The sequence below is a fragment of the Podarcis raffonei genome, chromosome 12 (assembly GCF_027172205.1).
Source record: "Podarcis raffonei isolate rPodRaf1 chromosome 12, rPodRaf1.pri, whole genome shotgun sequence".
Classification (NCBI taxonomy): domain Eukaryota; kingdom Metazoa; phylum Chordata; class Lepidosauria; order Squamata; family Lacertidae; genus Podarcis; species Podarcis raffonei.
In genome coordinates, this window is record NC_070613.1 from 58,502,845 (window position 1) to 58,528,864 (window position 26,020).

General features: G+C 42.3%; 1 protein-coding gene across 10 annotated transcripts in view; it reads right to left on the bottom strand.

Annotated features, from left to right (window-relative positions):
• The window catches only part of TPK1 (thiamin pyrophosphokinase 1), a 259,313-nt gene that overhangs the window by 208,787 nt on the left and 24,506 nt on the right, over positions 1-26,020 (bottom strand). For 8 of the 10 annotated variants that reach the window (XR_008327150.1, XM_053359645.1, XM_053359639.1 and 5 more), the window contains exon 3: positions 5,295-5,369. The exons of 1 other annotated variant lie outside the window; for it this stretch is intronic. Coding sequence is in view for 7 of the 9 variants with exons in the window: in XM_053359645.1 (XP_053215620.1) it covers positions 5,295-5,369 (75 nt within the window). In the remaining 2 variants the exon portion in view is untranslated. Of the gene's footprint in view, positions 1-5,294; positions 5,370-8,910; positions 9,116-26,020 lie in introns of those variants that run through there. One more of the 10 variants, XM_053359650.1, reaches the window with a different exon arrangement.

A 26,020-nucleotide genomic window follows, 5' to 3' on the forward strand; every position in this document is an offset into this window, starting at 1 on the left:
AAAAGTAAATCAGTTTTGTGGCCACCGAGCAGGCATGGAAGTTCCAATTAGCTATTATGGCTAATAGCTGTTGATAGACCTCTCGTCCATGAACTTGTCTAATCCTTTTTTTTAAACCATCTAAATTATTTGCCATCTCCTCGTTTCTGTGGTAGTGAATTCCTCAAGTTAATTATGCGTTGTAATTTAAATTACCAGAGTGGGGAGAGCGGGATTTGCAATGAACATGTTTGAGATGATGAACTGTGTCAGCCAAATTGCCAAACGCAGTTCAACACTTTATCGAGCTCTAGCTCCTGCCCCCTCCCTCTGCTAGGAAAGATTTCAGAAGGTGAACGCTAGGAGTGTCAGGGTACTATAAAAGTGCTGGATAAAATACAGGCAAAGCCTCACTCTTTCAGTCCTACAAAGGTAAAGAGAAGACAATAAAATTAAAGAGATTTGGAAAGCTGGAGTTTTTCAAGAAGAAAGTGGGATGAGGGAATCGGCTACAAAAGTCACTACCAAAAAAAGCTATTTAATGTCTCCTGCCGAGCCGTTTTTTGCTCCCCACTTTCCAAGGAAAAGGTCGACGGGGCTGAAGACATTAGCATACCAAAGTCCAGATCAGTATTTTTCAAACTTCTGATACCTGGAGCATTTTTCCAGACTGAATTTGCAGGCACACTTAATTCTCTTAAACTTAAAAGGGTGGCAGGGGAGTATTATTTCTTGGCCACTTCCAGAAAAATGGGTGGCTTCCTTGCTGCACCTGTGGGAGGCTTTCTCACAATGGTTCAGCTTCTTATATTATCCCAATTACGGAAATTGGGATGCGTCTGAGACTCTCTCACACTTGTCAGTTGTCTTGCTGGCTCCAGTAGGAAACCCCTGTGCATCCCTACTCACCTCACTGGCTTGGCTTGTCCAACATGCAAAACCAAACCTTGACTTAGTGAGACTGTGCAAATGTGGGGTCCTAGAAACAGAGTTCTCAGCTGCTTTGCTCTTCCCTGGTCCATTCTGCTGCCACGCCGTGCTGAGCTAGGCGTGTTGTCCAAATCAGACTCATGGCTAAGCTCTCTTCACAAGCTGCAACCTTCCCCACGGCATCCCCTTTGTTGGACTCATCATTCATTGCTCTTTCCCCCTCCTCCCATGTCTATTACTTGGCTAAGTCTTTGGTATATTATTGGAATACTCGAAAATGCACCTTACATTGCCTCTGGGTGTTCCTGTCAGCAGCTGAACCAAGCAGGAAGGGGAAAGTCCCTCCTTCCTTCTCCAGTTCAGCAGCACCGGAGGAACTGTGTCTGGTGCCACCAGGCTTTCCACATGCAGTGGTCAGCTGTCTTGAGTAAAAAAGAAACAAAAAGAAGCTGCTAATGAGAGGTTTCCTTGAGGCAGCACAGAAACTAAAGGTTCTACATCAATCAATAAGCTCAATAAAGTAGCAGCTATTATGGCCTACTTAAACATTCCGTGATTAAGTTCTTCATTTATTAGAACCAAAGCTATAAAACAATCAAACCTCTTAAAAGTTTGGGGTTGACAGCATAGGAAAAAAGCCATAAAATAGCAATCCATGATCAAAAAAGCTAGTAAAGATACAGATAAAACCACTATACAACAAGCTGTGGTGGTATTAATGCAGATATTTTGTGCTTTTCTCAAGGTCAGGAATAAATGAACATCTGAAAGTATGCAGTCTATCTCACGTAGGTTCCAGCGACTGCAGAAGACCCGCCAGACATTTTGGCTATAGAAACAAAGTGCTTCAAGATGCAATTAAAGAATTAGAATTAGCAAAAGTAAAATAGATAGCAGTGGGCCTTTGTCCACCCTAACAGTTAGCATCAGCATTTTTGCCAACTATGGTTAGCTCAATCCAAAGTTTGCAAATCTGCCTCTAAGTGGGTGAGTGGTTCTCAACTCTGGGAGGCAGGCTAGTTGCCTGTCCTGGATGGGACTGCCCTCCCTCAGAGGGGCAGGTACAGTGGTACCTCGGGTTAAGAACTTAATTCGTTCCGGAGGTCCGTTCTTAACCTGAAACTGTTCTTAACCTGAAGCACCACTTTAGCTAATGGGGCCTCCTGCTGCCGCTGCGCCGCCGCTGCACGATTTCTGTTCTCAACCTGAAGCAAAGTTCTTAACCCGAGGTACTATTTCTGGGTCAGCGGCGTCTGCAACCTGAAGCGTCTGTAACCCGAGGTACCACTGTACATAGTTTGGTGGTGCTCCATGAACTACTGTTGTCCCTTGAAGCACAGGAGTGCATTTCCTCAGCTTCAGCTGGTATGTCAGCTGCAGCCGCTCCTGCGCAGGGATCACTTCCCCACTGTAAGTCATGCGTTGGTAACCTCAGTATTGTATCACTGCAATGCACTCCAAATGGGGTTGCTTTGGGGTATGTTTTTGGGTCCAGAAGCATCTGCACCATGAACACTTCTCTGATGTTCCATTCCCCCCTTGATGTTCTTGATATAAATTTTAAACTTTTGAGCAGGGGTCAGCAAACTTTTTCAGCAGGGGGCCACAGCTGAAAAAGGTTGATGACCCCTGATCTATGGCCTTCTAAAATTGTTTGTTTCTATGTTATGTATTAAGAAGATCAAACCTACCCATTTCTCTCCATTCTGAAGGAAATCAGCCCTGAGTGCTCACTGGAAGGACAGATCGTGAAGCTGAGGCTCCAATACTTTGGCCACCTCATGAGAAGAGAAGACTCCCTGGAAAAGACCCTGATGTTGGGAAAGATGGAGGGCACAAGGAGAAGGGGACGACAGAGGACGAGATGGTGGGACAGTGTTCTCGAAGCTACCGGCATGAGTTTGACCAAACTGCGGGAGGCAGTGGAAGACAGGAGTGCCTGGCGTGCTCTGGTCCATGGGGTCACTAAACGACTAAACAACAACATGTTATGTATTTTTGTGTTTTTATATTGTAAACCACCCTGTGATCCTCAGATGAAGGGTATTGTTGTTGTTGGTATGTTGATTTTTCTCTATTCTCTATTTGTCTCAAGTTTTTGTACGGATGCCTCTCAATATCCCTCCAACAGCAGTCACTTCAGCGGAATGTTCCAAATATCTTCAATAAAACTTGGTGGCAGCAGAATACAGGCTACTATCAAACACTTCCATACAGCAAAAGCATTTTTAACAATGCAAGTCCTTCATAGGATGTGTGTCCCACTTTAGCATAAAAAGTACTGCAATGGTCTTGCTTTTTAAAAAATTCTACTTACAATCATTCATTAGCCCCTTTCTCAAACACTTCAAAGCAATTCTCTGCTGCAATTGTTACGATGAACTAAGGATCAGCAGGGGTCAGCACTTCAAAACACCAGAAAGGGAATGATTAATTATTCATTTTTCCTCATTTTAAAATAATACAGAAGACTAATTAAACAAACATCCTGTCCTTAGACTGCTGTGTGTAATATGACTCAAACAGGCCAAGTGCGGACATAACCATGGTTAGCGTATGATGGAGATGACATGTCACTTATTACAGCCTCTTTGGGATCTAATTGATGTCCCTTGTTTTTCAACTCACCACCACAGACACTTTCAGAGAACTCTACAAAATGCCTATCAAACCCCCAGAAAAATCTGATAATAAGAGCTAACTATACCCTCAACACCACATTAAAATGCAACAGAGGCTAATTAACAAGAGAGTCATCACGTGTTGTACTAGAAAGTGGGAGGCCAAAGCCCCTCAGCCAGGAAGCTCACCAGGGGATCCACCTCCATGCTGTTGCGAAGATAACGTGGGAAGAGGAAACACCACAAGCGTCCCTAGAGCTCCTTGGAGGAAAGTGGGATAGACACTGTGCCACTGAATTGTCTTGAGCTGCAATCCCTTGTTCATTCTGGGCCAAGTTATGCATTATATTACTCATATTCTTCAATATGCATAGAATCATGGAATCACAGTTGGAAGGGAGCCTGAGGCTCATCTAGTCCAACCTCCTGAAATGCAGGAATCTCAGCCAAAGCATTTATGACAGATGGCCACCCAACCTCTGCTTGAAAACCCCCAAGGAAGGAGAGTCCACCACCTTCTGAGGGAGTCTGTGACAGGGAAAACCAGCTGCCCAGCTCAGAGGGCCAGGCTTCTGTAATAGAGATATATAGGGAGCCAGGGCAGGTTCTCAGCCGCAGATCTCAATGGAGCCAACCCTGACCTAGTGAGTTCATGGCTAAGGCAAAATTTGAATGGGATGCTTCCAGATCATACACATTTACTCAAAAGTAAGCCCCACTAAGTTCCAAAGGCATCTGCTTAAGTAAATGCAGCGTCTGCAGCCTGTAACAGCTCCCATAAACAGCTCTGATAAACGGATCTTGCAACAAGCCAACTTCTTTTTTAATCTCACTGAAAATCCTGCTGTGCCCCACTCTCAATTTTGCCCTGATATTGGAAATTCAATAAATGACTGCTAGAAATAGGTTCTGGGCTCAGCTCTGAAATATTGTAAGAATTCTTGAAGGCAAGAATTCCTACCAAGCATTGATTTTCACATGGAAAGAGGAAATAGCTTCAAGCATCCCATGACTTATATATCTCCAAAGACTCTGAGCTCTACATTGCTTATTCAAATCATACAGATCTCCAACAGGGAATTGGGGGAGAAACCAGCTTCTAGTGTTGATGATAAAGATTACAAGCTCTCTTTTCTATTGTAATTAAACCAGCAGAGTTTGCTGGTGACCTTTCAGAAACACATATTCCCTAAATTATAAATGGAACATTGATCCACTATCGTTTATTACAAAACTAGCAATCAAAAGCTCCTGAGAATCTTTTTATCACATAAGTGCATTTGTAACTTATCAGTCCATAAAGAACCCACTGGAATAAGAAATGCCGAATTTGCATAATCAGCTCACTTGCTACACAGGGCGACAAGGGAAATATTTCCCTGGCCTAGTTCTTGTCAGAGTGATACCACTTCAGAGTGTAGGTTCACATAACTGAGTGCTTTCCTCACCATGGAAAACCAGGTGATGGGGAGAAGCGCTCTAGCAGAGCCTCCTTTCTGACATGCTCCTCATGTTATCTGTGCAGATCCTTTCTTTTGAATGAAGAGCCATTCCATCACGTGAACCCCTTCTACACCCTGAAAAAAAATACATCCCGGAGAAGAGATTTCCCACCTCACGTGAGGTCTAGGTCCTGGATTCACACCAGACCCTGAACATGTGATATTGCTAATGGAAACTGCTGTATGGGAAATGGCTGGGCAGAAAGTACCTTGAGCCAGGCAGCGTATAAGCAGGTGGAGAGATGCGTAAAGTTATTATTACCTCTGTTCCACAGATGATGAAAATGACCTTTGTTGAAAGGCTGGTTCAGAATCAGAAGGCAAATCTTCAGGTTTCCTGCAAGAAAAGATTGTATTGTTAATTCCCTGCACTACTTGGTATTCTCCTACAACCCATTTCTAGCTAATATACTGTACAGCCAGAAACCTAGAAAAGCTGCAGCATTATTGTGTATATTTTGAAGAGGACCACTTTGCTTTAAGTTTCATCTATTTGTGTGTATGTAAGTATCTATGCTCACTTTAAAGCAGGGTGAAAAGCTTTGTGGGTACATTTTAGTAATCTACTGACATTCAGTCTAAAACTAAAAGAGGGATCCATTGTACTTCCATTAATACAACGTGCAGAAGACCAGTGTTCATAATATGAAGGGTAAATGATAAGAGCTTTCAAATTACTGGAGTTACAGTGAAATTGGGCTGTGTATTGCACTGCTGGGGTGCCAGGTTTAGCTTTGGGGACAGGACTGACTCCAGATTTGAAGGTCCCTCCAATAAAGTGTCCCTCTGGGTAGCCCCTGGCATCTGTTACCCCCAACCAGAAGGTTTGCTATCATCTAGAGAAAGCAACAGCGCAATGACCTGTAGTGAGCCATTTTAGATTTCTTGCAATGACCCAAAGTAGCATTGTTCCAGGACACAGTGGGACATTTTCAATGGTGGCATCTTGCTACAAACCAAACCCCAAGGAAAGGTAGGTGGGTATGATGAACCCAGTACAGGTATCAGCACCTACTGGCTACGCAAGTACACTGTGCCACTGGGAGAACTCTGGTTCAAAGCCCTGCTCAGCTAGAAAGCTCACCAAGTGACCCTGGGCAAGTAACTATCTCTTTCTCTCAGCCAAACCTACCTCATAGGATTGCTGTGAGATGCAAACTGTACTCTGAGCTCTATGGAGGAAAGGGAAGGACATAAGTGAAAGAAAGAAAGAAAGAAAGAAAGAAAGAAAGAAAGAAAGAAAGACACTACTTCAATGCATGTTTATTGAGAAGTCCCACCAGGTTCAATGGGATTTACTACAACTTAAGTGCACAACTTAAGTGGGACGCGGGTGGCGCTGTGGGTAAAAGCCTCAGCGCCTAGGGCTTGCCGATCGAAAGGTCGGCGGTTCGAATCCCCGCGGCGGGGTGCGCTCCCGCTGCTCGGTCCCAGCACCTGCCAACCTAGCAGTTCGAAAGCACCCCCGGGTGCAAGTAGATAAATAGGGACCGCTTACCAGCGGGAAGGTAAGCGGCGTTCCGTGTGCTGCACTGGCTTGCCAGATGCAGCTTGTCACGCTGGCCACGTGACCCGGAAGTGTCTTCGGACAGCGCTGGCCCCCGGCCTCTTGAGTGAGATGGGCGCACAACCCCAGAGTCTGTCAAGACTGGCCCGTACGGGCAGGGGTACCTTTACCTTTACCTTTAAGTGCACAGGATTGCACAATGCACTTAGTAGGGAGCAGACACCAGAGTGGCTGGAGAGACCCAGCCAGATGGGCAGGTATGTATGTATGTATGTATGTATGTATGTATAAATAAATAAATAAATAAATAAATAAATAAATAAATAATATACCTGCAGCCATCAAACTGTTAGAAGCCAAATAGATGGTACAGCTTTTATATGGTGCTCAACAAGGTCCCTCTGCCTATTTCACACCACTAGAACTGGTACTACAAGGGACATGGGTGGTGCTGTGGGTTAAACCACAGAGCCTAGGGCTTGTCGATCGGAAGGTTGGCGGTTCGAATCCCTGTGATGGGGTGAGCTCCCGTTGTTCGGTCCCAGCTCCTAGCAGCTCAAAAGCACATCAAAGTGCAAGGAGATAAATAGGTACCACTCCGGCAGGAAGATAAACGTTTCCGTGCGCTGCTCTGGTTCGCCAGAAGCGGCTTAGTCATGCTGGCCAATAAAGCGAGATGAGCGCCGCAACCCCAGAGTCGTCCGTGACTGGACCTAATGGTCAGGGGTCCCTTTACCTTTACCTTAGAACTGGTTCAATTGAATGTTTTGAGACCAGCCCTACAAGTGCCTAAACACTTCTCCAATGCTACCATACGTCTTGAAACTGGGTTCCTAAGAATTGAGGCCAGAGTATGGCTTCCCACACTTAATTATTGGCTGAGACTATCCTTCCTCCTGTGTGGCCTTGATCCCTTAACTCTTAAGGATGATTTCTAAATGACATGGAAACATGCAGCGATAAACATAACAACTCTAGGCTCCACCCCACAGATTCTACTTGACATGGGGTGTGAACAAGCTAGAAAAACCATTAAACAGAACGCAGAAGACACAGAATGCCAAGCAGATCTAGCCAGGTCCCCAAAATTCTTAATCAGTGTAACCAGAAAATACCTCATCTCCCAGACGCCATATATAGCCAACCTTGAAATTCCCAAACAGCGACGGGCTTTCCCTCTGGCCTGTTGCCAGGGCCTCCCTTCAGCCACCCAGGAAGGCTGTTTTAGGAAGACTCCTTACAAGAAGAAGAAATTGCCATATGACTCTGGGCGAGTGGAAACAATGGAACATGCCTTTTTTCACTGCCAATACTATACAGATCTACGAGCTAGGCTCATCTTGCCTATACTACACAAATTCCCAAGACGTAGAGAACAACTCTATAACTATATAGACCCTAACTCTATAACTCCCTACTACTCCAAGCTGTAAACCTAGATATCACATCCTCTGTTGCTAGATTTTGCGCTGCCATGATGGACATCTGTCGAAGGATGGTTTGTGCCACAAATCAGGACTCACGAGTCGCATTTAACCGCTTGTCTTTTGTTTCTATCTGTTTTAATTTTATGTGAGTTATAATCACTTTTAACTTTTATCCCTTTCCTTATTAAATCTTATGTGCTTAATTTTTATCTTATGCTGGTCTGCAACCGTCATAAAGTTTGATGGTGATGATGAATAGGGAGTGAGCCCCACCAAACACAGAGGGATTTACTTTTGAGTAGCACACACAGGATTGCACTGTCAGTTACCAACCATCAGTCTGGATCTGAAGAATTACAAAACTGGTTCCATGAGACCAAGAGCACTTAAATAGGGACCCGCCTCCACCTTACCCAGCATCCCCTCCCCACACGAGGCAGGTCCCAGAAATAACTCAGAACTGAACACGGCTCGTGTTATACCCCAGCCATGGTATATTCGCAAACTGGCTGCTTGGCACTACGTAAGCTGCCTGCTTTCATCTAAATGTCATGTTGATAGAAGATTTCAGGTGTGTGTTTTACTTTTGCAAAGCCATTCTAAAATATTGTTCAGAACCCCAGCAAGAGGGGCAGAAATCTAGCTGAAATCAGAGGAGTAACCAGGGAGGCTGTTTACCTTCTTTTATGGTCTTCTTGTATAGCTGTAAATGAAGCAAATAATACAAAAAGGTCTCCAGTGTTTTCTCAGATAGTCCTGCCCCGAAACATCCCTGTGCTCTGGGAAGTGGGAGTGCATAACAGTATCTACATTACAAAAAGAAGTCAGAGAATGCAATATACCAAATGGATACTTGATATTTCATGCTTCAATTCCACAGAGTAAATACAACACTTAGTTTTAATAGGGAATGCATGTAATGGGACTTTGCATTTCCGAATTACCCCAAGGTGTTGTATAAAAATTTCTTCTTGTTCTTCAGTGCCTCAGGCCATCATCTTAGCATACATTCCAGTTGTCCCCATTTCCCTCAGATAGTCCCTGTTTGTTGTCCTGTCTCTGGTAAATCAGTCTCTATTTCACCACTATTTTTCCCTGTCACATAGGAGGTGAGATCCTGGTGGTTTGAAAAGATGTTAGGTGTGAATTGCTGGCAACAGTCCTTCCCTCAGGAATCCAGAAGCCCCATCTTCAAGTACACAATGGGGGCGAGGGGAAGAGAAGCACCTCATCTCCTGTGTGCACTTGCAGTGCTATCCTATGTGCATTTATTTGGAAGTAAGGCCCACCGTGTTCAGTGGGGTTTACTTCTATGTAAGCGTACCCAGGACTGAAGCCTAAGAAACCAGTGTTTGAGCTGATGAGATTTATTCTGCAACTTTGAAACTTATTTATACAACTATTTCCATACAACTTACACTCCAGAGAGTACAAGGCTAGTAAAACAGCAACAAGTCATAACATAGTAAAATATTAGCACCAATTGAGGTAATCAGGCCTGCTTTCAGGTAAGCTTTCAATGCATGCTGGAAGCACCCCTAATAGCCACGGGGAAGTCTTCCGTAGGGTAGCTGCTGACAAAGAAGGCATTTCTCTGTACAATCATGAGTTGCACTTCTCCAAGCTGGGCCATGGGTAGTAGAGCCTTCTCTGCACATCTTAGCGCCCCAGGAGGAGGCCTTCTCTTAGATATACTAGTCCCAAGCTTGTTCTAAACCAATAAAAGAACTGGCAGCAAGTGCCGCTAGTTAAGTACAGGCAGGCATTACAGGCAACTCCCCATTTGTGGGTGGGGCGGTTGCATTCCAGATATTAGGCATGCATAAGCCTGTTCCACATCTGCCCCCTTCAGTGTGCGTCTTGGCCGTCAATAAATGCAGCAAGAAAGCCCTCTGAGCAACCTAGCCGCCGCATTCTGCATTCAGAGAAGCTTCCGGACCACCCTTAAAAGACAGCCCCACATACAATGTATTAGTAGGAGGTGCCCTTTGTTTCTTTATTGTACTTCTGCATGTCTCCCTTCACAATTCTGTTCCTCTGCTCTCAGAGCTAATTTCACTCCTCTTGTCATTCAAGCAATTTCCCATTTGCCTTATCTTTTGCCTTCAAGGTCATCTGTTCTCAGCCTTGAACCTTGCTCTGCTATATGCCAAATAGAGCAGGAAGTGCCTTCAGCTGCCCTAGCCAGCATCTCCGCAGGCCAGGTGCCCCCCTCTGTGTGAAATCCTGGTTTTGACATCCCTATGCAACTATGAAATGCAACTGGTGGAACTGGGAAAGTCACTTTCTCTCATCTGTTTCACATGGTTGCAGTAAAAATGCTTCACTGAGCATTCTGGACAATGGGTGGCGTACAAAGGAAACAAATAGGGAGTGTCTTTTGTCTCACAGTCAGAATTTTGGGTTTCATATCCCGAGATGACTTGCTCAAAACTACAGAGAAGGAAACCCGAGATTAAATAATGGTTGTTGGCTGTGTCAGAAGAAAATGGAACCACAGAATCGTAGAATCACAATGTTGGAAGGGATCCTGAGGGTCATCTAGTCCAACCCCCTGCAATGTAGGAATCTCAGCTAAAGCATCCATGACAGATGACCATCCAACCTCTGCTTAAAAACCTCCAGGGGAAGGGAGGGGAGTCCGCAACCTCCTGAGGGAGTCCATTCCACTGTTGAGCAGCTCTTGCTGTCAGAAAAGTGTGCCTCTGAGGGTAAAGCCAAGCCACTGGAGAGTTACAGCGCCTGCTGTGGCTGTAGAGACAAGTTTTGTTGCAGGTGGGGCAGATAAAGGCACCCGGTTGTGCTACTACAGGTGGACCATTGCATTTCTTCTCTCTGCGCTCCTCCCTGCAGTCATTCCTCCTCTGGTCACTGCTGTGGATACACAACCTGACTGTCATAACTATAAGTGGTCTATGTCACATGGCCACAAAGAGGGCAAATGCAAATATCAGATGAATAGTCAAGGTATTTTTAGCCAAGTAGGGAATACAGGTACCTTGTATGAAACACTGATGATACCACATCTGAATGATGAAAAATGGTGATTACGAAGTACAGAGAAAAGCAAGATGGTTGCTGGGATGGAAGGCTATTATTATCATTGATTATATGGTTATTGGCAGTTTATCTCAGGAGAAGAGGAGAGACATGATTATACCCTAACATCAGGTGTAGAAGTAAGTTTTCATGTTTTAAAAAATCAAGGTTAAGAAATGAGGTACACCCTGAGAGGACTATGTGCTCTATTCTCTTTCCCAGGTGAATTCTTCTTTTCTTTTCCCTTTCCACATCAAGCACGTTTAACCAAAACCAATGCTAATCGTGGTTAGGCTTATACTAGCGTTTGAAAGAGGGGAGGCAGGAGAAATTCACAGGAAAGATAAGTATGTGGGCCTCCTGATCTCTCACCCATGGCTCAGGAAATGGAACATCAGCCCTGGAGTAATAGGGAATTGGGAAAGGAGAGCCAAGAGGGAAAGGATAAAGCACATTAAACACCCTGGCTTCCAGGTATTCCCAGCTCAGTTACTTCTGCTTACGTTCTGCAGCTGAAGGACTACCAAACACCCACACTCAACAACAGTAAATTCTTTTTGAGTCGCTCAACAATATAACACAAAATCAGTTCTTGAAATTTCAGGTATGTGAAATTCTTCTGAGATAACGTATCTCTGACCTCAACAATTGCTGAGGTATACAGGGAAAGAGTTGTTCCCTCGGGTAACTTCTTACTGTTTTAAGTGCATTTTTGCTTTATTTTTATGATGTGCTTTACTTGCAGCTTTTGCCGACCGAGCAGATCCAGTCATCTGCAGCATGAGGAGGCAATAATAAATCTCAAGTGCAAGGGGAACAGATATAAAATCTAAAATGAGGCTTTCTCTTTTACATTTTGGCTACACATGCCACACAAATGCCACACACACAGAGAGAGACTTCCCTCAACAATGGCATACAGTGGTACCTCAGGTTAAGTACTTAATTTGTTCTGGAGGTCCGTTCTTAACCTGAAACTGTTCTTAACCTGAAGCACCACTTTAGCTAATGGGGCCTCCTGCTGCCGCCGCGCCGCCGGAGCACAATTTCTGTTCTCATCCTAAAGCAAAGTTCTTAACCTGAAGCACTATTTCTGGGTTAGCGGAGTCTGTAACCTGAAGCGTATGTAACCTGAGGTACCACTGTATTTCAATATACCCTCTCATTTTAAAAGTATTTTTGTCCCTTCAGTTGCGCCTTATGTAATGTTAGAGAACCTGTGAAGCCTTAACCATCTATGTGCTTCTGTTTACAGAGCAAGGGTGTGTAGCTAATCAAAGTGCACTTAATCAAAAATTATTTGTAAGAATCCCAGCAACCAGAAAGTTCTAGACAGCTCATCGCAAATCCCATTCAGATACTGGGATCTACCATGCATCTTCCACTGTGAAGACAGATGCAAAGAATTCATTGAGCTTCACAGTCTCCTTATTCTCCTTCAGCACACTTTCAACTCCCTTGTCAGTCAAAGGTCTCCTGCCCTTAATGTACCGTAGTTTTCGCTCTATAACACGCACCCGACCATAACACGCACGTAGTTTTTAGAGGAGGAAAATCCGTAGGCATGCCACCCATAGGCATTTCCTCCATAACACGCACAGACATTTCCCCTTACTTTCTAGGAGGAAAAAAGTGAGTGTTATGGTGCAAAAAATACGGTATTTAAATAATTTATTCTCCTTTTTGCAACGTGTCCCTCTGCTTGCATTTCTTTTGCCAAAGTCTGTATTCCCTTTTATTCTCATTTGGAGTCTTGGAGAAGACTTTCATTTTCTGAAAGAGGCCTTCTTGCCTCTAATGCAGAGCTTTCCAAACTGTGTGTCATGACATGTTAGTGTTTCGGCTGTCATGTGTAGGTGTGCTGCATGAACGCTCCCCGTGCGCCTCCTGGGGCTGGAAAGGGGTTGGTTTAAGTACGTCACCGACATGAAAAGTTTGGAAAGCTCTGTGCTAGATGCTGGTGTGCAGGCCCTGCCCATACCCCTAGCTGATTTGCATTAGTCTGAAGGGGGGGTCTAAACATGAGGGATGCCAATGAAGTATTAACTGGGGGGCAAGATGCACTGGCATCTGAGGGAGAGCCAGCTGGCACATTCTCAACAGCCCCTTCACACAATCATTGCCCACAGGTACTGCACAAGGTTTTATGGTGCTATCCTAGATGTGTTTACTCTGAAGCAATTTTTCCCTACTGTAGTGGTGCTTTACATCCCACTATTCCCAGGTGCATAGTCATTCTGCATGGCCTGCAAGCCTGTTTTAATGGCTGTGGGTATTCTTTTTGGAATGATCCATCCCCCCCCCCCAAATAATCCTGAGAATTTCATTCTTAGCTCCCACCTACAACCTAAGGACTCCTAATAGTCCAGAAAACTAGGAAAGGGAGGATTCGTCTCAGTGTCAGGCCTGATTTTGCCTGCCAAATCCCATCCACCATTCTATTTCTTGGTCATGTTGGAGTAGGACAAAGTGTTGCAAACTGATTCTGAAAGACAGATAGCGTGTTGGAAAGTATTCTGAGAGTTAATGGTAATTTTATTCTGATTTTGTGATTTCTAGTTTTTAAGCCTTTAATACAGAATTTTGCTAGATTTGGAAAAAAATCCTCTTTTTTTGAAATGAGTATTCTTTTCTTACTTCCTCCACCTAATTCCTAACTTTTGTGGGATCATTGGGAGTGGTAAAGACATTCTTGCTCTTCAGGTGAACAATCAAACACTGCTCCCTGTTGACTGATGTGTGTGCATTTGTGAATGTGATTGGAGTTGCTTTGCCACTGAATTTACACGTGAGTAAAGGGACATTATTTTAGCACTTCACAAGCTGTCTTTTTTTAAAGCTTGCAATGCATTATTCCATTAAAGACAAGTAGACATAACCTTCCCTGAAGTTTTAATTTTCTTTCAATTCACTGGAGGGTGAGGAATTCTGTCTACAAAATACATTGCAAAGTAAGTCACAGAAGGTATAGTACCTCTGAAACTATTTTTATAAGAGGAAACATGAGATAATGAATTATTTAATTTTACCCTGCATTTCAGAAAAGATGATGGAATTAAATACATGCACATATATATTGCCTTTGAACATGCTTTAAAGATCCATATAAACTAAATACGCATCTGTGGTAAGATCCTTACCATCAGGGACAATATATGAAACATTAATAATGATGTAAATATTCATAGAACACCCAGAGTTGTTCAGCATAATGGGGACAAAGCAGGGAAAATTTTCTGAGTGCTGTTGTATTTTCCGCATAAGTTGCAACTCTTTGGGGAGAGAGGAAATAATGGCTAAAGGCAAAATGACAGGCATAAGTTTGCAGAAGTTTCAGAAAAGTCCATTTCAAGATTCTGTTTAAATTTAGATGGAGTGGTTGAATTATTATTTTAAAAAATGTTTTCAATAAAAGGCTAAAACACATTGGCCACTCTTCAGATTATGTATCCTGGTGGTAAGTTTACAACAAAATTATACAAAAAAGTATATTCTGCACAAATGGTTTAATTACTTGTGAGCCAATGTCAGAAGTCTTAACCTTGAAGAATTATGAACTGTTCTAAGACTAGTTGTCAAAGAAGCAAATTGTTCCAGACATTGAGATCTTGTGGTAAAGTCATCTTAGAAAAAAGCAGGCAAATATGTTTTGAAATGTAAAGTCGGCAGGAAAATCTGACACAGCCATCTTTGTCTTCAAATGAGGAAACTTTTCCAAAATTGAGGGGATTGGTAAAAAGGAAGTTGAAAGGCAAAATCAAGACAATCAAATCTCTCCAAATTGCTTGGGAGTTGTTTAAAACCACTATATTAGAAGCTCAGCTAGCATGTATACATGTGGCAACTATTTTGCATGGGGGTTCTCTTCCAGTGGAGAGAACATAAGCCTGACTCATTTTGACGCCATTCTGCTCTCTTCTGGGTCCAAAAGGACCAATGCTTTGGTGTCACACATCAATTGGATGCATGCAAAATGGTCACTGCCTGTAATGCAGATCAAGAAAGATACCACCAGGGCCAAGAGGTTGTCTGCATGGTTAATGAATGGAGTCAAGTATTACAGCAGAGCTTTCCAAATTTTCATGTCGATGACACACTTTTTAGACATGCATCATTTTGTGATGCAGTAATTCAGTTTTACTAGTAAACCAGAAGTTAAACTAACACCTTTGCAGCCCCAGGAGGACACCTGCACACTGCAGCCGACACACTAACATGTCATGACACAGAGTTTGGAAAGCTCTGATCTAGCATATGGACTAGCAGGAGTTCCCAATAGTTATGGGATCAGTAACCAAAGGTACCAAACATCTGAAGAGCACGAAGGCATATCTATTTATGGTTTATCAGGTGATTTATAGAAGAAGAAGAAGAAGAAGAAGAAGAAGAAGAAGAAGAAGAAGAAGAAGAAGTTGTTGTTATTTATACCCCACCCATCTGCCTTGGTATCCCCAGCCACTTTGGGTGGCTCCCAACAGAATTAAAGCACAATAAAACATCAAACATTAAAAACTTCCTTAAACAGGGCTGCCTTCAGATGGCTTCTAAATGTCACATAATTGTTTACTTCCTTGACATCTGATGGGAGGGCATTCCACAGGGCACCACTACCAAGAAGGCCCTCTGCCTGGTTCCCTGTTACCTCACTTCTCTCAGGGAGGGAACCACCAAAAGGCCCTCGGAGCTGGACCTCAGTATCCAGGCTGAACGATGGAGGTGGAGATGCTCCTTCAGGTATACTGGGCTGAGGCCATTTAGGGCTTTAAAGGTCAACACCGGCACTTTGAATTGTGCTCGGAAACGTACTGGAAGCCAATGTAGGTCTTTCAGGACTGGTGTAATATAGTCCCAGTGGCCACTCCCAGTCACCTGTCTATCTGCTGCATTCTGGATTAGCTACAGTTTCCTTCAAAGGTAGCCCCACGTACAGCGCATTGCAGTAGTCCAAGATGGAGGTAACTAGAGCATGCACCACTCTGGCGAGGCAGTCTGTAGGCAGGTAGGGTCTCAGCCTGTGTAGCAGATGGAGCTGGTAGACAGGTGCCCTGGACACAGAATTGACCTGTGCCTCCATGGACAACTGTGAGTCCAAAATGACTCCTAGGCTTACCCTTTTCAGGACCAGGGAGTCTTCCACACCCGCCCATCCCCTGCCCCCCCAAAACAGTACTTCTGTCTTGTCAGGATTCAACCTCAATCTGTTAGCCGCCATCCATCCTCCAACTGCCTCCAGGCACTCACACAGGACCTTCACCGCCTTCACTGGTTCAGATTTAAAAGAGAGGTAGAGCTGCGTATCATCTGCATACTGATGGACACCCAGTCCAACCCCCCTGATGATCTCTCCCAGCGGCTTCATATAGATTTTAAAAAGCATGGGAGAGAGGACAGAACCCTGAGGCACCCCATAAGTGAGAGAGCCCAGGGGTCTGAACACTCATCCCACAACAATAAATAAACAAACATATTTCTTGTTTCATTTATCAATTCATCATTTTTTTCAGGGATCTCAGAGTGGCTTGGCACATTCGCTGATATTTGGCTCCTATTCCCTAAAGCTCACCATTCCAAGACTCCCTTGCACCAAGAGGTGGCAAAGTTGCTTGTGGAACATACCACTTCAAAAGGAAAGTGGAGAATTGCATTGCTAAATGTTTCCCCAGGGTGGGGGCAGCGGAGGGGGGGGGGAATTCCCTGCAGGTACAAAGTTAACTTTAAATAGCAACATTATCCAGATCCCAGTTACAGTGGAACCTCGGTTTTTGAAAGTAATCCATTCCGGAAGACCGTTTGACTTCCGAAACATTCGGAAACCGAAAACTGAAAGCGGAAGCCTCAATTCAATAGGGAAACTCAAAACGGAAACCGTGTCGGACGTTTGGGTTCCGAAAAATGGATGATTTACCGGTCCTCCAGGTTTTCGGCATTCGGAAGCCGAAACATTTGAAAACGGAGCCATTTGAGAACCAAGGTTTGACTGTATTCCTTCAAAAGCCAAGTAACTACAGCGGTACCTCGGATTACAGGCGCTTCAGGTGACAAACGCTTCAGGTTTCAGACTCCAGCTAACCCAGAAATAGTACCTTGGGTTAAGAACTTTGCTTCAGGATGAGAACAAAAATCGTGCAGCACGGCAGCAGCGGGAGGCCCCATTAGCTAAAGTGGTACCTCAGGTTAAGAACAGTTTCAGGTTAAGAACAGACCTCCAGAACGAATTAAGTTCTTAACCCGAGGTACCACTGTATTCTGTTACTTTAAGCTCCAAATAGTTAGATAGATTGGGATAGATTAGGAGTGGGTCTCAGCCTCATGTAGCAACACACATCTCTTGAGCTGAGTTAACCTAATATTTGTATTCCACTTTTCGAACAACAAACGTTGAGCTCAAAGCAGCTCACAACAATTGCAAGAGCATTAGAAGACAACAAAATGTTGTAAGCACTATACAGTGGTACCTCAGGTTACATACACTTCAGGTTACATACGCTTCAGGTTACATACTCTGATAACCCAGAAATAGTGCTTCAGGTTAAGAACTTTGCTTCAGGATGAGAACAGAAATTGTACTCCGACGGCGCGGCAGCAGTGGGAGGCCCCATTAGCTAAAGTGGTGCTTCAAGTTAAGAACAGTTTCAGGTTAAGAACGGACCTCCAGAACGAATTAAGTTCTTAACCCGAGGTACCACTGTAATATAAAACAAAGTAGCATATAAAGCATGCAACAACAACAAATTCATGAAAACCATTAATGCAATTCAATAAAGCCATAGTAACTCATACTATATTGCCAGGATACTTCCCAATCACATGAAACCTTATTCCAGAACAACGAAACTTGGATCATCTACTGGTTATCAAATGCATTGCTTTTCTGTAATGCGATGGGTGCAAGCCTCCTACACAGTCCATGTGACTCTAGGACTTCCCTTCCTTTGGAAATAAGTGAACAACTGAACCAGGAGATTTCATAGCTACTGGACACTGGACCCCTCTAACCGTGGGAGAGAAGAATCACTTTTCCAACAGTGCCACGGGGGGGGGGGTTGTGTGAGTATTTGGCACCCCCAGCAACCAAGAAAGAGGAAGAGAGGGGTCAAGGGCTGCTCCCCCTCTCTCCCCCTCATCTCTCCCCAGATACAACTTGAGGTTTGAGGAGTAACAAAAGTTCACTTGAGACTGCTGTTGGAAAATTTCACATTTGATTAAATATGGGCTGTGTGTGTGTGTGTGTGTGTGTGTGTGTAAAGTAAAAATAAACTTATATTAAATCTACACACACGCCACCGCCCTCCCAAAGCCATGAAGAAAAAGCATCGCTGAGAAAAACTTGAGCCAAGGATTTAAAAATGAAAAGCCTATTTAATGAAAAGAAAAAACAAATGGCATTTAAAACTTAATAGCTCTGAGGCCTAATAACAAATGTCAGCTTCCTTTTTTAACTTTTATTTTTTAATAATCACAGGCTGTGTTATGTGAAGAGGGAGCCATTTTTAATGAAATGGGTGCTACTTATGTCAGCTCAACTCTCCAGAGAGAGTATTGGTTGTACTAATGGAAAATGAAAATACATATGCCTGGGAGCCAAACAATAAACACAATAAAAATCAATGAGGGAAAGAGAAACTCTGGCACTTAATACTGTCAGTGTCTTTGTTGTTCATCATCCTTCAGTGAAAAGTGTCCCTTTTGGTTATAAATTCCTCATCTGACACTTAAGACCACATACTCCAAATACTTTTGTTTATTTATTCAGGCTGAGTTCATATTAACTTGTCCAATGAAAAGCTAAAATTGGATGAAAGAACTAGCCAATGCTTCATTGCTGTTGAAGGAGATTTGGATTCAGATGTATCCTGACCTGAGCTGGGCTGCCTCAGAAAGATCCTGGGCTGCCTTGCCTGAGGCAAAATGGTACCCTGACAACGCTGCATGCAGAAAACAGGGATTCCTCAACTGCTCTGTGGCACCTCAGGGATCCTGGCATCCAAAAAAATACTGCAGATCTGCACTTAAAGCAAATGATGTCCCCATGCTTATCATAAATGGGGGGAGGGGAGAGAGATGGAACAACCCTGTAAAGCTTAAACTTACCTCCCTAGCTTAATGCTTAATGCTATGATCAGACTTCCAGGTTAAGCGCCATCGGTAATGGCGGAATCCTTCTGACTAGGGGGATTTGCCTCGGGGGAATCGCGTCTCACCGCTACGGCGAAAGCGGAGACCCTTCAAAAACCACAGGTGGGCGAAGCCTGTGATTGTGGGATTTGGCGGGCACCTTTTGCGCCCCCCCAATTCGCGGGGAATCTCGATTACGGGTTCCAGAGCGAAGAGGGTGAGCGGCGCGGTGCTGTGAATCGATTGCTTCTCCCCCGGAGCGAAGCCGCACAGCCATTACCGGAGAGCGCTGACTTCTTCTTGTGACAATTCGACCATAAAAGCAATTACCCGTGAGTAGGGGAAATTTGGAAGTATAAGAGAGACTTAATTTGACACCGAAGCGGAGAAGGTTTAAACAGGAAGTCCGCCTTCCACTTTTGTAAATATATCAAAGCAAAGATAATACAAGCTAAAGCCTGGGAAAATTGACTGGAAAGGACTAAATTCCTAACATAAAAGTATCGTACCCCCCCCCCAGGAAGCAGGGGAAGGAGGGGGGAAGTTTTGGACTGTATATACCTGCAAGAGAGAGGGAAAGAACTTAAAATCCATCGCTCAAAACTTGGGAACGGGCTGCCAATAGACAAAGACTGCCGTGCTTTGAACTGCGTATTAACTGGGAACGGACGACTTGCTGACAGCTAGTCTAGCAAGAGAGATACATTGTGGTCAGTTTTCCTCTTCTGTTTTTAAGAAGGAGGGAAAGTAACTGAAAAGTAACAAAAATTGGAACTGTTTATCTTCTTTATTGTTTGAGTTTAAAAGGAGTTTTCTTGGACTATTGTAACTGTTTCCCCCTAGAGGAAGATTCTGAAACTGTCAAACTGTTACTAGGGGAATTTTCCACTTGCAAAGACAAACTGCGTAGCTGGGATTGACCTTGGCCTCTCTATTGTTTAAGTGTTATGGCAGATGGGAAAGAACCATTCCTAGACAAAACAACAAGGTCTGGGAAAAATTGGGCGCGAAGACCATCAGCTGTTGGTCTTCCCACTTCATCTGTGACTGTACCATCACAATCTAAGCCTAGTGGAATGTCATCAGAGGATACTTTAGTGGCTGCACTGGTTAAGATCAATGAATCTTTGGAGCAACTTAATAAGAGGGTCGAAGAGACAAAGGCGATAGTGGATGAGACAAAAGTGAAGGTAAATGCTGCAACCATTAAAATTGATTTAAATACAGAAAGTCTAAATAGTTTAGGACAAAAGGTGAACACCAACACAGAATCTATTCAGAAATTGCTGCAGGAATCTACTCTGACCCGACAGACCGCAGATGAGGCTAAGAAGAAAGCTGCTGCCGTGGAATTTAAGATAACTCAATTGGAAACAGAGAAAGTTCCAGATTTACAGAGGCAAATTCAGGACCACAAATTGAAGCTTTCTATGACTGAACTCAAGGAAAAACAGACGAATTTAAGGATTAGAGCAGTACCTGAATTGGAGAAGGGCAGTTTGACAGACTTCTTGACACAGGAATTTGCAGAGTTTTGGAAGTCGGATTTGAAACAAGAAGATTTTAAAATCGTGAGGGCCTTCAGACTGGGAAGAGGAGGAAAGAAGATTAAAATAAGGGATTGTCTGATTACTCTCCGATCTAAGGAAGAGAGAGATAAAATTTGGGGTTTGCACTTTCAGAATCCTTTGATAATTCTGCAGTCAAGAGTGGAAATTTTTAAAGATATACCGAAACATCTTCTGGATCTTAGGTCCAATTTTGGAGATTTGGTTGCCCTTCTGAGAAGGAACAAAATTATCTTCAGGTGGGAATTCCCCCAAGGCCTATCCTTTAGTTTTAAAGGAAGGAAGATAAAAATAAGATCAGCTGAGGAAAAAGACAAGTTTTTGAGAGATCACGGAGAAAATCTGCAGAAAGAACTGGGAAAAGAGCCAGGAGCTTTGGACAGAAGTTCACCAAAAAGAGGGAAACCAACACCATTGACAGAACTAGAACAAGCACTGGGTGCTGGAGGAGGAGAAGCAGAGTAACCACATCATGGCACTGCAAGTACTAAGTTGGAATGTGAATGGACTCAACTCCCCAGAAAAGAGACGGAGAGTCTTTCATTTATTAAAAAAAGAACAATTGGACCTGATTTGTTTACAAGAAACGCATGTGATAAGGCTACACAGGAAGATTCTAAGTAATAAAAGATTAGGATATGAATTTATTTCATCAGATAAAGTAAAGAAAAGAGGAGTAGTACTTTATGCAAAGGAGAGCCTATCACCGAAATTTTTATTTAAAGATGATCAAGGAAGATTTGTTGCAATTGAAATTCAATCACAAGGAGAGAAATTTTTGATACTAGGTATTTATGCACCAAATGAGGGGAAATCAGAATTTTTTAAGAAGCTACATGAGACTCTGATGGACTATCTGGACTATAATATGATTTTGATGGGAGATATGAATGGAGTAGTGTCTACTAATATGGATAAGGCACAGAGACAGGTAGTAACAAAAGATGGCAGACTACCAAAGACGTTCTTTGACATGACTGACAATATGGACTTAGTTGACATTTGGAGAACTAAGAACCCCATGGGAAGAGAAGGAACTTTCTATTCTGAGGCCAAAATGACATGGACAAGAATTGACCAAATTTGGGTAACTAGGGGGCTGGCCCCGAAGATTAGAAAAGTGGAAATTTGTCCTAAAACTTGCTCCGACCATAATGCGGTGAAGATGGAAATGAAACTAATAGCAATTGGTTCCTTTAGATGGAGGATGAATGACACTTTGTTTAGGAATGAAGAAGTGACTAAAAAGGCACAAAAGAACTTGAGAGACTACTTTGAGATAAATTTGAATACCACACTTGAAAAAAGAGTAATCTGGGACGCAAGTAAAGCAGTCATGAGAGGGTTTTTGATACAGCAGAATGCAATTAAGAAGAAAACCCAAAATGAAAAAAGGATAAAACTTTGGAGAAAATAAAGGAAGGAGAAAAGAGACTGAGAGCAAAACCAAAATCACAGGAGATCCTGAAAGAGATAAAGTTATATCAAGTACAATATACGAAATTGATGAATCAGGAAATTGAACGGAAGATCAAACAGATGAGACAAAAGACATTTGAATCGGCAAATAAATGTGGGAAACTGCTGGCTTGGCAAATGAAAAAAAGACAAAAGCTTAATACTATTACCAATTTGGAAGTGGAGGGAAAGAATATACAGAATCCAGTGGAGATTAGGAAGTGCTTTCAGAGGTATTTTAAACATCTATATACACAGGAGACCCAGAAAGAAATGGACATTGACCGATTCTTGAAAACAAATGGATTACAAAAAATCTCTCAAGAAAATAAGCTAATGCTGAACTATAAAATAACAGACCAGGAGGTTGAAGGAGCCATTCAGAACATGCAATTGGGCAAATCCCCAGGGATGGCTGGCATGACCTCAAGCCACTACAGATCCTTGAAAGAATGGCTAGTACAGCCTTTAAAGGATGTTTGCAATGAAATACTGGAACGGAAAAAGGCACCAGAGTCGTGGAAGGAAGCATATATTACACTTATACCGAAAACAGAGCCTGAGAAGACACAGCTTAAGAACTACCGCCCTATATCATTGCTCAATGTGGATTACAAAATTTTTGCTGATATTATGGCCAAAAGGTTAAAAAAGATACTGGTAGAAGTAATTCATAAAGATCAAGCGGGCTTTCTCCCGGGGAGACACTTGTCTGACAATACGAGGAACATAATTAACATTTTAGAAAAATTACAAGTGAAGATCAACACAAAAGCAGTTTTGATATTTGTGGATGCGGAGAAAGCCTTCGACAATATTTCTTGGAGTTTTATGAAGAAAAATTTACAGGGAATGGGGGTAGGCCAAGGTTTTGAAAACGGTATAGGTGCAATTTACTCAGAACAAAAAGCTAAATTGATTGTGAACAACGTAGTTAACAGAAGAGTTTAAGATTGAGAAAGGAACACGACAGGGGTGCCCAATCTCTCCATTGCTTTTTATATCGGTCCTGGAGGTTTTGCTAAATATGATTAGAAGGGACCAATTGGTTAAAGGCATACAAGTCGGAGCTAAACAGTACAAATTGAAAGCATTTGTGGATGATTTGGTATTGACATTACAGGAGCCAGAATCCAGTACTAAAAGAGTATTGGAATTGATTCAAGAATTTGGTCAGGTAGCAGGTTTCAAGTTGAATAAGTTGAAGACTAAGGTTTTAGAGAAAAATCTAACACCGACTGAGAGAGAGAGGTTTCAGAAAGAGACAGGATTAACATTGGTTAAGAAAGTGAAATACCTTGGGGTTAACATGACTGCTAAGAATGTGAACCTATTTAAAGATAATTATGAAAAATGTTGGACGGAAGTGAAAAAGGACTTAGAAATATGGTCAAATTTGAAGCTTTCATTGCTAGGCCGAATTGCTGCGATAAAAATGAATGTATTGCCAAGGATGTTGTTTTTGTTTCAAACATTGCAAATTTTGGACAAAATGGAATGTTTCAAGAAGTGGCAGAAAGACATTTCTAGATTTGTCTGGCAGGGCAAGAAGCCCCGAATAAAATTTAAAATACTAACTGATGCTAAAGAAACGGGTGGATTTGCCCTGCCAGACCTTAAGCTTTATTATGAGTCAGCTGCATTTTGTTGGCTGAAGGAATGGCTACTTCTTGAAAATACTGATGTATTGGATTTGGAAGGGTTCAATAATGTATTTGGTTGGCATGCATATTTGTGGTATGATAAGGTCAAAGCACATAAAGCGTTTAAAAACCATATTGTCAGGAAAGCACTGTTTAATGTCTGGATAAGATACAAGGATTTGCTTGAAAACAAACCTCCAAGGTGGTTGTCACCAATGGAAGCAAAGGCTCTGAAAAAGCTCAATATGGAGGCCAAATGGCCGAAGTATTGGGAAATTCTGGAACAAGAGGGAGACAGATTAAAACTGCAGAGTTTTGAAAAACTAAAAAACAAAGTACGGGATTGGCTTCATTATTATCAAATAATGGAGGTTTATAATTTGGATAAGAAAATTGGGTTTCAGGTGGAGAAATCAAAATTGGAAACAGAATTGTTAGATCCTAAAACTAAGAATTTGTCAAGAATGTATAACTTGCTGTTGAAATGGAACACTCAGGATGAAACGGTGAAATCAGCTATGATTAAATGGGCAAAAGATGTTGGACATAATATTATGATAGCTGACTGGGAACAGTTATGGACCACAGGTATTAAGTTTACGGCATGTAATGTCTTAAGAGATAATATAATGAAAATGATATACAGGTGGTACATAACACCAGTCAAGCTTGCAAAAATGTATCATTTGCCCTATAATAAATGTCGGAAATGTAAAGAGACCGAAGGTACATTCTTTCACCTTTGGTGGACATGCCCAAGGATTAAGACTTTCTGGGAGATGATCTATGATGAAATGAAAAAGGTATTTAAATATACCTTTCTGAAGAAATCAGAGGCCTTTCTCCTGGGCATGGTTGGCCAATTGGTGCCAAAGAAGGATAGAACTTTTTTTATGTATGCAACAACAGCAGCAAGAATACTCATCGCAAAGTATTGGAAGACACAAGATCTACCCACCCGGGAAGAATGGCAGATGAAAGTGATGGACTATATGGAACTGGCGGAAATGACTGGCAGAATCCGAGACCAGGGAGAAGAGTTGGTGGAAGAAGATTGGAAAAAATTTAAAGTTTATCTACAGAAACATTGTAAAATCCAGGAATGTTAGAAGGATGTTGGAATGAAGTAATGTGGTTTTAGCAGAAATGATATAAAATATTAGGTAAAAATTGATTTTTTAACTGCTGAAAGACGAGAGTGTAAAATTATAACATTAAGATAAACTATTAGGATAAAAACCAAGCTGGAAAGGATTTGCTGAAATATTTAATTGAACTAGAATACAAAAAAGGGAGGTGTGAGGAGGTCAGGGAAATAAGTAAATGAAAGACAAGACATGGAAAGATGGAAATGTTTTTAATTGTTCTTGTTTTTCTGTATTTTGTATTTTCTGTTTTTTTCTTTTTATCTTTTTTCACATTTTTGTAACTTTTTTGAAACTTTAATAAATATTATTTAAAAAAATAATAAGATCATGCTATGATCAGATAGGGAGATTCTTCTCAACAGTCAAGGCTAGTTAAAATAAGAGGAGATTAATTTACCAACAGTCTCAATTTTGCAAGAGAAAAGTGGAGCCCTTTCTGGTTCTTCTCGTCTCCCTATCCTGGCAGAAGGAAGGTGCCGGGACAGGGAGATGAGAAGAACCAGAAAGAGCTCCATCTTGACTGACAGCCTGTAATCGGAGGGAATGCCTTGACCCAGAAATCAAATCCCTTTTAGTTCTCCCTCTGTCACCTCAAAAAATCAACTTTTAAAAGCCCCAAGGTCAATTTTTCTGCAAACTGGCAGGTTTCTTACCCAGGAGAACCTCTCTCATGTCTACAGTTTTCAAACCAAATGCCCAGAAAACACTATGGGCGATTGCGATTCCTGTTTTACCCTCTTCAGAGCTGTAGTGTCTGCCCCCAAATAAAAAAAGTCACAGGCATTTCCATTTTAAAGAAAATAAACATTGAATTATGTTTATATATCTATTTGCCTACAACTTAGGGGGCCTTTTTCACTTTTTCGGGGCTACTCTGCCTACAGTTTCAACCACTTCGGCCAAAAAAAGGTAGAAATGATATGGAGGGGAGAGATGAGAGCAAAAAATTAAAACAAAATTATTGTTTCTAATTTCTTCTTCATCAGAGTAGCAAACAGCCTAATAACCAAATATTATACTGTCCAGGAAAAAATTCCCAACCTTTTTGTTTTAAACAAATAAATCTGTAATTCTGCAAGAGAT